Source organism: Phyllobates terribilis, unplaced genomic scaffold, assembly GCF_046119375.1.
Source record: "Phyllobates terribilis strain yellow unplaced genomic scaffold, ASM4611937v1 Scaffold_17__1_contigs__length_24005725, whole genome shotgun sequence".
NCBI lineage: Eukaryota > Metazoa > Chordata > Amphibia > Anura > Dendrobatidae > Phyllobates > Phyllobates terribilis.
The window spans coordinates 21130483-21144080 of NW_027362777.1; the positions used below are offsets into that span (position 1 = coordinate 21130483).

General features: G+C 41.9%; 2 protein-coding genes across 4 annotated transcripts in view; one reads left to right on the plus strand and one right to left on the minus strand.

Annotated features, from left to right (window-relative positions):
* LOC141176136 (uncharacterized) overlaps positions 1-13598 on the minus strand; it is a 534162-nt gene that overhangs the window by 429413 nt on the left and 91151 nt on the right. The gene's annotated exons all lie outside the window — the stretch shown is intronic.
* Positions 1-13598, plus strand: part of LOC141176132 (uncharacterized) — a 725229-nt gene that overhangs the window by 324650 nt on the left and 386981 nt on the right. Inside the window, exons 1-7 of one of the 3 annotated variants that reach the window (XM_073660131.1) lie at positions 3898-3990; positions 4120-4299; positions 4374-4497; positions 4581-4678; positions 4866-4960; positions 7990-8237; positions 8322-9421. In XM_073660131.1, coding sequence (XP_073516232.1) covers positions 3913-3990; positions 4120-4299; positions 4374-4497; positions 4581-4678; positions 4866-4960; positions 7990-8237; positions 8322-9409 — 1911 coding nt within the window. In that variant the 5' untranslated portion in view covers positions 3898-3912 and the 3' untranslated portion in view covers positions 9410-9421. Of the gene's footprint in view, positions 3991-4119; positions 4300-4373; positions 4498-4580; positions 4679-4865; positions 4961-7973; positions 9422-13598 lie in introns of those variants that run through there. The other 2 variants (XM_073660129.1, XM_073660130.1) reach the window with 2 other exon arrangements.

Genomic DNA, 13598 nt, shown 5'->3' on the forward strand with positions numbered 1-13598 from the left:
GGCCATAGCCAGAGGGTCATTACCTGTTGATGGCACACAGCCGGACAGAGGATCATTACCTGTTGATGGCATACAGCCGGATGGTCATTACCTGTTCATGGCGCACTGCCAGATGGTCATTACCTGTTGATGGCACACAGCCGGAGGGTGATGACCTATTGATGGCCATAGCCAGAGGGTCATTACCTGTTGATGGCGCACTGCCGGATGGTCATTACCTGTTGATGGCACACAGCTGGAGAGTGATGACCAGTTGATGTTGCACTGCCGGATGGTCATTACCTGTTGATGGCACACAGCCGGACTGAGGATCATTACCTGTTGATGGCACACAGCCGGTCAGAGGATAAGATCTTTTGATTGCATACACCGGGTCCCTCCCTGATAACAAGGAACCCTGGGGAATACTGGTCATCTTGATCCCCCACTGACTATATACTTGCTCCACCTCAGCCTACACCATCATGGAGGACACTTCCACCTGTGTCCACTGTAAGGTTGGACTTTCTTTTATAATTACAGCAGATTAATAAATATCATAAAGCTGAAAAAGTGTCGAGTAATTTTATTATTAATAAATATAAAGTATAATATATATCTATAGAGGGCACATAAGATGACTAACTATAGAAAGCATAGTATCACCTGATATATACTGTATATTCTAGATGGCGCTATTAAACTAAATACATCACAACCTCCAGGGTGATATTACCGTACAATGCAAGATCACTAATAATGGCCACAGATTATGAGAAAATGACCAGCTCCATAGTCCTGGAGTTATTATAAATGTCTCTAGTGTGAGGCAGGGACTGGACGAGTGTTGGAGGGAGGTATATTCCCCCAGGACGTCCTTTATGTATCCATGCTGTAGAATCTGCCGTATACTTCTGTTCTAGCAGTCAGACATTTCACTCTGCAGATCACAGGCTCAACATTGTGTAAAACTAACACCGTATATAAGAGCACTCAGAATAAAAACTAGCGGCATGCCGTGCACTGCCCACGTCATGTGTACGGGATACAGGACCTGCAGGACCTGGTACGGCCATTATAGTTGATAGATTAATGATACCTGTGCAGATGAAGGGAAAAAAAATATGTGCAACAACAGGAGGAGAAAGTCTCAAAATGTAATTTGAAGAGTATAATAGAGAAATGGGAAACTTCTGGAGATGCAGATAAGTGGTACCAGGGCGAAACGTAAGTGTAGTCAGACAAGGGAAAAGTGCAAATGATCCAGCGTAAAGGTTTGTTTAGTAGAAAAAATATTAAAACTTAGCTTTTATTAGCCATATAAAACACTGCTCCACAAAGAATACAGCAAATGTGCAACTATCATAGCTTACAGACCTACGCGTTTCAACAAATCTTAATTATGGCCCTACTACTAGAATGACAAAAAGGCATATATATATATATATATCCACGTGCCTGTATGACCTCCCTACAACGCCTGGGCATGCTCCTGATGAGGTTGCGGATGGTCTCCTGTGGGATCTCCTCCCAGACCTGGACTAAAGCATCCGCCAACTCCTGGACAGTCTGTGGTGCAACGTGACGTTGGTGGATGGAGCGAGACATGATGTCCCAGATGTGCTCAATCGGATTCAGGTCTGGGGAACGGGCGGGCCAGTCCATAGCTTCAATGCCTTCATCTTGCAGGAACTGCTGACACACTCCAGCCACATGAGGTCTGGCATTGTCCTGCATTAGGAGGAACCAAGGGCCAACCGCACCAGCATATGGTCTCACAAGGGGTCTGAGGATCTCATCTCAGTACCTAATGGAAGTCAGGCTACCTCTGGCGAGCGCATGGAGGGCTGTGCAGCCCTCCAAAGAAATGCCACCCCACACCATTACTCACCCACTGCCAAACCGGTCATGCTGAAGGATGTCGCTCTCCACGGCGTCTCCAGACTCTGTCACGTCTGTCACATGTGCTCAGTGTGAACCTGCTTTCATCTGTGAAGAGCACAGGGCACGAGTGGCGACTTTGCCAATCCTGGTGTTCTGTGGCAAATGCCAAGCGTCCTGCATGGTGTTGGGCTGTGAGCACAACCCCTATCTTTGGACGTCGGGCCCTCATACCACCCTCATGGAGTCGGTATCTAACCGTTTGTGCAGACACATGCACATTTGTGGCCTGCTGGAGGTCATTTTACAGGGCTCTGGCAGTGCTCCTCCTGTTTCTCCTTGCACAAAGGCGGAGGTAGTGGTCCTGCTGCTGGGTTGTTGCCCTCCTGCGGCCCCCTCCACATCTCCTGGTGTACTGGCCTGTCTCCTCGTAGCGCCTCCAGCCTCTGGACACAGCCAACCTTCTTGCCACAGCTCGCATTGATGTGCCATCCTGGATGAGCTGCACTATCTGAGCAACTTCTGTGGGTTGTAGAGTCTGTCTCATGCTACCACGAGTGTGAAAGCACAACCAACATTCAAAAGTGACCAAAACATCAGCCAGAAAGCATTGGTACTGAGATGTGGTCTGTGGTCCCCACCTGCAGAACCACTCCTTTATTGAGGGTGCCTTGATAATTGCCAATAATTTCCATCTATCATCTATTCCATTTGCACATCAGCATGTGAAATTGATTGTCAATCAGTGTTGCTTCCTAAGTGGACAGTTTGATTTCACAGAAGTTTGATTTACTTGGAGTTATATTCTGTTGTTTTAAGTGTTCCCTTTATTTTTGGAGCAGTGTATATAGATACATACAGTGAGTACGGAAAGTATTCAGACTCCTTTAAATTTTTCACTCTTTGCTTCATTGCAGCCATTTGATAAATTCTAAAAAGTTCATTTTTTTTCTCATTAAAGTTCACTCTGCACCCCATCTTGACTGAAAAAAACAGCAATGTAGAATTTTTTTGCAAATTTATTAAAAAAGAAAAACTGAAATATCACATGGTCATAAGTATTCAGATCCTTTGCTCAGACACTCATATTTAAGTCACATGCTGTCCATTTCCTTGTGATCCTCCTTGAGATGGTTCTACTCCTTCAATGGAGTCCAAATGTGTTTAATTAAACTGAGTAACTATGTAACATACAGTATAATGTTGTCACAGTCCCGCCAACCCCAATTTTATTTTATGTATTAACCACTTGGTTTTATTTTTTTAGTGTTTTTCATGTAATATATGGAAGCCTACAGGAAAATGCTTTTAGAAACATGATATCCAGGAGAAAAAACACTGTACAAGGAGACATTAGCATCAAATAACTCCTGTCTTGGTGTTCTTACAAACAAGCTCTTATAAATGAGATCTAACGTGTTAAAAGATTACAACCTGGGAAAGACGGGAAACATTCATATAGACGGCCGGTGATGATGTAGTCAGTGACGGACTCTGGCCAAATTTGTTTCTAGAGCCGTATTAGAAGATGAAGATGTCGTCCTCATCATGAAGTTGTTATTTCTCATGTCACGTGTAATGTATATGACGAGAATTAGCGTTATGGAAGATGAGTCTATAAGAAACGTATTGAGCTGCAGACTCCGAGGAAGAAACTGCTTGTTGTCTGTGGCCTAAAATATATAGATTATATTAGTACGTCAGGGACAAAAGCAGAATGTTGTAAAAATAATAAAAATACCATTGCTGCTTGGGTTTCTGGGTGATTCTTACTGAAGCAGTGGCCAACTTAGCCAGTGATTGGAAGTATGGAGGAGATGTCTAAGTCAGCAATTCAACTTATGTTCCAGTCCATAAAAGACTAGAGAATACAACATCTACACATTCTATCTCCTGATATATTTCCCTTATTGTCTCCAGTAATTGTATTAATACACAGAATTCTTTATGATGTTACATCGGCTCTTTTTCTCATTCAGGTCTCTACAATATCGGATCCTCTCAGTGAAGAGCTTCTATATTAAGAGAATTTTTCTAAATCACCTATCAAGGATGGATATGGACAGAGACAAGATGGTGGAGAGGATATTACACCTCACCCTAGAGATCCTCTTCCGGCTTACTGGAGAGGTGAGAGATTCTGATGACGTCACATTACATCATTCTTATCTATGGGAATAACAGATGGACAGAACTGGAGAGATGAGGACTCTGGAAATGTCTGGAGTGAGATTTATTAATGTGTCTCTCCATAACCAGGATTACACAGTAGTGAAGAAGACCTCTAGTGATCGCTGTCAGGACCCTGTGTCTGAGGGATGGGGAAGACCCCTGAGCCCAATCACAGGACCTCCATCTCACCCCCTGATACGTGAGGATATCAATGACCAGAAGATCCTAGAACTCGCCTACAAGATGATTGAGCTGCTGACTGGAGAGGTGACACTGCTGGGACATTATACAGTAATGCTATGAAAGGATCGGGGAGATAACGGTATCATTGTATGTGTCAGGTTCCTATAAGATGTCAGGATGTCGCTGTCTATTTCTCCATGGAGGAGTGGGAGTATTTAGAAGAACACAAAGATCTGTACAACAATGTCATGATGGAGGTTCCCCAGCCCCTCACATCACCAGGTAATAGACAGGACTAAATACACACGGCCTAAAATTATCTGTATGTAAAGAATGAATTCAGTCCCTGTATGTGTTTCCTCCAGATCTATCCAGTAAGAGGACAACACCAGAGAGATGTCCCCGTCCTCTTCTTCCACAGGACTGTAAACAAGAAGATCCCAATGTTCCTCAGGATCATCAGGTAGATGGAGAGAAGCTGTCATGAGATCTCCCCTATGATGTGTAGACAGCTGTGAAGGTCTTGTGCTCAGTCTTGTTTTATCCACCAGTATTATATGGTTTATACTTGTGTAATGAGAACGGTGGAGATGGCAGGATTAGAGCTGATCATAGATGGGACTTCTCCATGTTTACAATATTTGTTTCAGGGTGAAGATCTGACCCATATTAATACTACAGAGACATATGTAAGGGGTGATGAGTGGTGTAAGAAGGAGATTCCTACATATGACTACCCAGGTGAGTAGCGACCACTAACTGCTGACAAATCACAGATTCTTCTCAGTCACCGGCTGTGGCTGCTTTATCGGTGGTGTAGTCCAGCTGTATCACAATCGTGTGATCACCATTTTACCGCTAGACCACAACATTTTCCTCCATCCGAAAATGTTCACATTACTTTGTGTAATTGTAAAAGATCTTTTCTGTAAAACTTACAACCTGGAGGATCCACCTACCCCCTGGGATTAGTAGACGCTGACCCTTACCTTCCCAGATCTGTAAACTACAAAGCCAAATGGCAGCGTACGCAGAATGTGCTGACAAGTGAGAAAATCAAAATTATGATGGGCCTGTAAGAGAAAGTGGAGGGTAATGATGCTGTTGGCTTCCTAGACCCCTGATATCTTATTGGACGAATCTACCTTCTCTCCCTTCTGTGCTGCTGAATGTCCTCATATGGTCCCTACAAGACCAGGTCCAGTCTTTCTGGCCAAACTTCACTTTTATGATCGACAACATTAAATGTGCGGTGAGGCCAAGTGTGAATTTCTGTACAATAACAACAGAGTTTCCCTTTATCCTGAGTTTTCAATTTCTTTTTAAACCATCTAACTTCAAACAGGATTGTGATAAACTACATAAAAAAACATTACACCTGTGCCATGGTACATATCTAAGCTGTGCGTGGCTGATGGCTGTAATATACATTTATTCACGCCTGCAGGAGATGTGTTGGCTCCAGCCCTGGTTTCATGGATTCACTCCGCGTCATAAATTCCATTGTTTTCCATCCTAAGGAATTCAGATTACTGCACAATCTCTCCTGAAATGGGGGCATTAATACTTTCTCTACTCTCCTGGTCAGGACTCATAGTAGCTCCAATGGTCCACCATAAATGAGTGTGACTCCGGTTTAGTGTTCGAGCTCTCCCTTATATATACATTGTTGTTGGGGATGTAACATATCTTTTATTTTGTCTTTTTTTACAGGTTCACTTTGTTTGATTGTGATGGGATTGGCCTGAATCACTTATGTGAGTCTGCAACTCCCTGGTAGTCTTTAAAAGAAGGTCTCCATTACCTCTTCCCAATGCCCGAGGTCTAAATTTAAGACACCTCATCTCTGCACTATTATAAAAAGTTCTCTTTGAATGTCTAATATTTCTTCTTGAAACTCATCTCACAGAAAATATTGGCCCTTACGATAGTTTAGATTACTAACAGCCACCGAGCCCCATACTCTAATTACCCCAGAGAGGTTTCACCACTAGTTACTCACTATTTACTGATGGAGACTGTTGAGTTGAATCATTTCAGTAGATGTGTTATTGTCTATAGTCACAGTTTTTGACTGCAGCAGTTAGTTCCCAAAATATTCTGATTTAACCCCTTCCTGCAGCCAGTTTTGTGTTCCTATCTGGGCCCATTTTCAAATCTGACGTGTGTCACTTTATATGGTGATAATTTTGGAATTCTTCACAAAGGATAATAGGAAACAAATGGACCTTACAAACTATTTACCAACTTCTCTTGAATCCAACAATACTCTATATAAGGTTGTACAGGTTGTATAGAAGGAGCGCCATTTAGCTATCTGAATGCAGATCTTGCTGGAATATATTTCAGACACAATGTATTGGGGGCACTGTTCATTGTCACCTGGCAGCTCAAAAGATGGCTACCATGAACAGACTTGGTGCTATATACTTCATTTTCCATCTCAGGAATTGCCTTGCTCATCACCCTTTAACCCCAAGAAGAATAGTCAGGTAGCCGGGTCAGAACCAGGAGGGCAGAGAAAATACCAATCAGAAGACACAAGAGTAGTCAGTAAACGGGCCGAGATCACAACAGGAAACAAATACACAAGCCGGGAGCTGAGCACAGAGGATTGAACCAGAGGAGAACAAGGCTGGATCTGGCAGCTTCCGGCAATATACCATAAGCTTTAGTAGGGTGTGGTGCTTTCCGATTGGATGAAGCAGATTACTCCAGCTGGACAGCACACACACCCATACTGCCAGACTGGATGGTACTACAGGTCCCAGGCTACCTAATCTTAGTGTTTGGACAGAGCCTGTGCTGCCCAGAGCTTCTGGTTCCGACGTCTCCTCCATCACCAGCGCTTCCTGCAGAATGATTAAGTCGGCGCCTGGTGACAGAAGCAGATGTTGGAGCAGATCCCAGGGGAGATTGGACACACCATTTACAGAAGCCTTAAAGAAGTTGTCCAGTACTTTTTACAATTGCCCAATGTCTCCCAATGTATTTACCCTGTAGCCTGTGAGTGACGCTATCGGGGATCACGTGATGCCTGAGAGCGGCCAGAGATATTGCCGCTCACAGGCAAGAAGGACTGCAGAAGGTAATTACAAAAAGACTTATGGGCACAGGGTAAATACATTGGGGGACATTGGGGCAATTGTAAAAATTACTGGACAACTTCTTTGATATAACAAAGCGACTCCATTTTGTAAATTATAACCCGAAGTGAATTAATCTATAGACGTAGCGATTATTTTGATTCCACAGGCACTTTCCGGAAATTAGCACGCAATGGATGGTGGAGAGTGAAAATTGCACATTGGCCATTTTATTACCCAACACATAGTGTCCAGATTGTGCTCCAGGAGACACACACCGTAAATTAAGTGGGTTCTTCTCACTATAGTAATGCTAAATACATGGATGCTGAATGTGGTTTGGGCACACTGCAAGGCTCAGAAGCGAGGGGGAGATTTGACTTTGGGAGAGCGGACTTTGCTGGATTGATTTATGGATGAGAAGAAGTTTTTATTGGTATAATTTTTGCCTACATAACATTTTTTGATGGCTTCTTATTCCATATTTTGGAGGCAGAATGAACAAACAGTTGAACACCACGCTCCACTGGTTCATCCTATGAGGTTTTCACGTTTCACTGTCATTCTGTCAACAACTTGTCGTTTCTACAGACGTTTTAAGTAGAAATGTTCAAAAATATAAATTTCAGGGATATTTTATTCAAAATTAATAATTGGTTTTATCCTTGGCAGATGACTGTACCAGGAGATCAGAGGAACAGCTGACATCTTCAATTTTTAAATCTGATGATCTTGAGATCCCACAGGACACAATTGAAGTGAATGCCATTACTCCAGATAAACCATCATCCCTTCACAGCAAAGATCTATCATCTAGTCCTATGAAACAGGTCCTGTCCTCTGACTCATTACCGACTACTAAGGAAAATCAAAATAAAAAAATAAGCATTAAAAAACAAACTGCTCATAAAGGAACGAAGTCATTTTCATGTTCAGAAAATGGAAATAGTTTTACCCTTGAAAAGTATTTTCTTAAACATCAAAAAATACACACAGCGGACAATAGATTTGTTTGTTCCAAATATGGGAAATGTTTTAACGATAAATCAGCTTTGGTCAAGCACCAGAGAACTCACACAGGAGAGAAGCCTTTTACCTGTTCAGAGTGTGAAAAATGTTTCAACCAGAAAGCACATCTTAATATCCACCAGAGAACCCACACAGGGGAGAAGCCTTTTTCATGTTCAGAATGTGGGAAATGTTTTAACGATAAATCCGCTTTGGTTAAGCACCAGAGAATTCACACAGGAGAGAAGCCTTTTACCTGTTCAGAATGTGGGAAATGTTTTAACCATAAATCAGATTTTGTCAAGCACCAAAGAACCCACAAAGGTGAGAAGCCTTTTTCATGTTCAGAATGTGGGAAATGTTTTAACGATAAATCATCTTTGGTTAAGCACCAGAGAACTCACACACGGGAGAAGCCGTTTTCATGTTCAGAATGTGGGAAATGTTTTAACCATAAATCACCTTTGGTTAATCACCAGAGAATTCACACAGGGGAGAAGCCTTTTTCATGTTCAGAATGTGGGAAATGTTTTAACCAGAAATCAGATTTGATTAAGCACCAGAGAACCCACACAGGGGAGAAGCCTTTTTCATGTTCAGAATGTGGGAAATGTTTTAACCAGAAATCATCTTTGGTTAGCCACCAGAGAATTCATACAGGGGAGAAGCCTTTTTCATGTGCAGAATGTGGGAAATGTTTTTACAATAAATCAGCTTTAGTTAAGCACCAGAGAACTCACACAGGGGAGAAGCCTTTTTCATGTTCAGAATGTGAGAAATGTTTTAACCAGAAATCATCTTTGGTTAAGCACAAGAGAACTCACACAGGGGAGAAGCCTTTTTCATGTTCAGAATGTGGGAAATGTTTTAAACAGACATCAGCTTTGGTTAGCCACCAGAGAATTCACACAGGGGAGAAGCCTTTTTCATGTGCAGAATGTGGGAAATGTTTTTACGATAAATCAGCTTTAGTTAAGCACCAGAGAACTCACACAGGGGAGAAGCCTTTTTCATGTTCAGAATGTTGGAAATGTTTTAACCAGAAATCAGATTTGATTAGGCACCAGAGAACCCACACAGTGGAGAAGACTTTTTCTTAGTCTTTTTTTTTTTAATCCAATACATTTTTGAAATTTTTTTCATAAGTTCTTTATTTTTTGACAAAACAAGAAACCAGTACATACAATAATAAAGTAACATACCATATTGATCACATACATTCATCTCTCCTATATATCCTTTCAGCTTGCCCATTACTGCCTGATAACTTGCAGTTCCTATATCTTCCAATTAACATTCCAAATTCTTGAAATCTCTTACAGTTGTGCTCAAAAGTTTACATACCCCAGCAGAATTTTTCCATTCTTGGCCTTGTTTCAGAGAATATGAATGATAACAAAAAAAACTTTTTCTCCACTCATGGTTATTGGTTGGGTGAAGCCATTTATTGTGAAACTACTGTGTTTTCTCTTTTTAAATCTTAATGACAACCAAAAACATCCAAATGACCCTGATCAAAAGTTCACATACCCCAGTTCTTAATACCGTGTATTGCCCCCTTTTAACATCAATGACAGCTTGAAGTCTTTTGTGGTAGTTGTGGATGAGGTTCTTTATTTTCTCATATGGTAAAGCTGCCCATTCTTCTTGGCAAACAGAACCTTCACTTTGTTGTGCTGTAGCCAATGACAGGTCGACTTGGCCTTGTGTCTTGGATCATTGTTATGTTGGAACGTCCAAGTAGGTCCCATGCGCAGCTTCCGGGCTTATGAGTGCAAATTTGCCTCCAGTATTTGCTGATAACATGCATTCATCTTTCCTTCAACCTTTACCAAGTTTCCTGTGCCATTGTAGCTCATACATCCCCAAAACATCAGTGATCCACCTCCATGCTTTACTGTAGGAATGGTGTCCTTTTTATCATAGGCCTTGTTGACCTCTTTCCAAATGTAACGTTTATGATTGTGGCCAAAAAGTTAAATTTTTGTCTCATCATTCCAAATTACCTTGTTCCAGAAGTTGTGAGGCTTGTCTCTATGCTGTTTGGCGTATTCTAGGTGAGATACTTTGTGGCATTTGCACAGTAATGGCTTTCTTCTGGCGACTCGACCATGCAGCCCATTTTTCTTCAAGTGCCTCCTTATTGTGCATCTTGAAACTGCCACATCAATAGTTTTCAGAGAGTCCTGATGTTCAGCTGATGTTATTTGTGGGTTTTTCTTTGCATCCCAGTCAATTTTCCTGGCAGTTGTGGCCGAAATTTTTGTTGGTCTAACTGACCGTGGTTTGGTTTTTACAGAGCTCCTGATTTTCCATCTGTTAATCATAGTTTGACTGCTGCTGACTGGCATTATCAATTCCTTGGATATTTTTTTGTATCCCTTTCCTGTGTTATACTCTTTTTGCCTCCCTTTCCTGTGTTATACAGTTCAACTACCTTTTCCCGTAGATCCATTGACAATTCTTTTGCTTTCCCCATGACTCACAATCCAGAAATGTCAGTGGCTGGATGAAAGATTACAAGCAAACAGGTCACAGGTGAGGATGTTACCTTTAGTAGCCATTCAAACCCATTTGGGTCAAATTCTGTGCATGTTATCAGGCCAAAATCACCAGGGTACGTGAACTTTTGCTCAGGGTCATTTAGATGTTTTTGGTTGTCATTAAGATATAAAAAGAGAAAACTTAGTAGTTTGACAATAAATGGCTTCACCCAACCAATAACCATGAGTGGAGAAAACAAAAAAACTTTATCATTCATATTCTCTGAAACAAGGCCAAAAAATGAAAAATTCTGCCGGGGCATGTAAACTTTTGAGCACAACTGCATGTATGTGTATATATATATATATATATGTATATATATATATGTGTATATATATATATATATATATATATATACATATATACATATATTCAGGAGCTTTGCTATGCTTTATAACTGTCAGTGCTGCACTGACACCAGTTAGGTAGATCATGCACTGCACATGACCTAAAGAACTTGTTAGCTCTGGTCACCCGGATGTTGTCATGATGACATCGAGTCACCATGGCACTGATCGGCCCCTGAGGTGTGGGCTAACTAATTTCTGATGACATATGGGACATCACCGCTTTCAGGAGATATTATTTAATAAATTATGGGGTTCAGTTTCACCTATTAACCCTTGTGTACCTGACAAATTTGTAGCAAATACAAAAATTGTATTTTTACCACTAAAATGTCATATTTCCATGACTCAATGTTATAAAATTCTGTAAGGCGCCTATGGGTTCAAAATACTTACTACACCCCTAGATGCACCCCTAGGCAGTGAAGTTTCCAATATGGGGTCACCGGGGGGGGGTGTTCTGCCACCTCGGGGGCTCAGCTACTGGAGCCCACAATCTATTTTAATGAAATCTGCGTTTTGCAAGCCAAAACCCAAAGCAGAAACACCGAACATGAGGTCATAGAAGGCATATTACCTAAGTGGTCCAGGGTGCCGAGTGTGGCGCATACTCGGTACCTTGGACCACTTAGAGCAGAAGTATAAGGCATATTACCTATCTTGTCTGCTTGTCTACAAGTTTTGACCTGGCCCTCACGTTGAACACTTCCTCTAACATCTAACCAGCATCTTCTGGGCACTTGTCTTGTTATTATTTTTAGGCTACCCCAGTATCATTGACATGCTGCACTAGGTCTATTGCTTTATATGCTTGGCCTCATTCTACTTGTACATACTTGCTCCTTTGTGGTTCAGAATACATGTGTGTGTGTGTATGTATATATATTTAACTATTTGTGTATTTATACAATCACTGTATTTTATGTAGTGTGGGCACCCGTTTCTACAGTGCCACCATGTAACCAGTTGCTTGTGAAATAAAGGATTTTTGACTGACCTCATGTTCGGTGTTTCAGGCCTTGGAATGGAAGGAGCACCATTTGACTTTTTGAAAGTAAAATTTGCTTGAATAATTAGCGGACGCCATGTCGCGCTTGGAGAGCCCCTGATGTACCTAAACAGTGGAAACCCCCCACAAGTGACACCATTTTGGAAACTAGACCCTTCAGGGAACTTATCTAGATGTGTGGTGAGCACCTAGAACCCCCAGGTGCTTCACAGAAGTTCATAACATTGAGCCGTAAAAATACATTTTTTACAGCAAAAATGTTTTTCAGTCACCAATTTTGCATTTTCTTAAGGCTAACAGGAGAAATTTCACCATACCATTTGTTGTGCAATTTCTCCTGAGTAAGCCGATACCCCATATGTGGGGGAAAACCACTGTTTGGGCGCACGGCAGGGCTCAGAAGGAAAAAAGGCCATTTGACTTTTTGAATGTAAAATTTGCTTGAATAATTAGCGGACGCCATGTCGTGTTTGGGGAGCCCATGATGGAGCTGTGTGGCAGTTTGTTTTTTGCGGGCCAAGATGACATTTTCAGCAATACCATTTTTATTTACATTTGTCTTTTTGATCACGTTTTATTCCACTTGATGTTTGATGATAAAGCAATTTTTTTGCTTAGTTTTTTATTTTTACCGTGTTCACTAAAGGGGTTAACTAGTGGGACAGTTTTACATGTCAGGTCATTCCAGACGCGACGATACAAAATATGTGTACTTTTATTGTTGTTTTTTTTTCCACTTTTTTACTTAGTCCCACTATGGGACTTTCACTTTCTGCAGTCTGATCGCAGCTATAATATATTGAAGTGCAGGATCACTGCTGTGCATTATAACCTGTCAGTGCAGCAGACACAAGTTACTTTGATCATGCACTGAGCATGATCCAAGTAACTTGCTGGTGTCTCGGATGTTGTCATGATGACATCGGGTCACCATGGCAACGATTGGGACCCTGAGCTGATGGCGCAGGGTGTCCGATCCAAGAGCAGAGGGGCTTCTGTCCCTCTGTTCGGTCTCTAAATGCTGCGATCGCCGGTGTTAAAGTGCCGGGAGCCGAGTGCCAGGTGTCAGCTGTCAGAATTAACTGACTCCCGGCGTGATCGTCATGTTGTAATAATACGTAGGTGCCATTTAACGAGTCACTCTGACTTACTGGCGCCTGCGCACAAGATCCCTGCAGTACAATGAACATAGAAGAAGTGCGCCTTGGGTAAAAGGAGAAATGCGCAGGTGTGTGGTTTGGCAGTGGCAGCTGCACGTCACAGGGCCCTGAAGTGCAGGGGAGGGGAGAAACATTATAATTCACACAGGAGATGGAATTTCTTGCAGGCCCTGCGACGGGAACGCATCAGAAACTTGCTGTGAAATGTTTTTTTCTTCCTACAAGACCT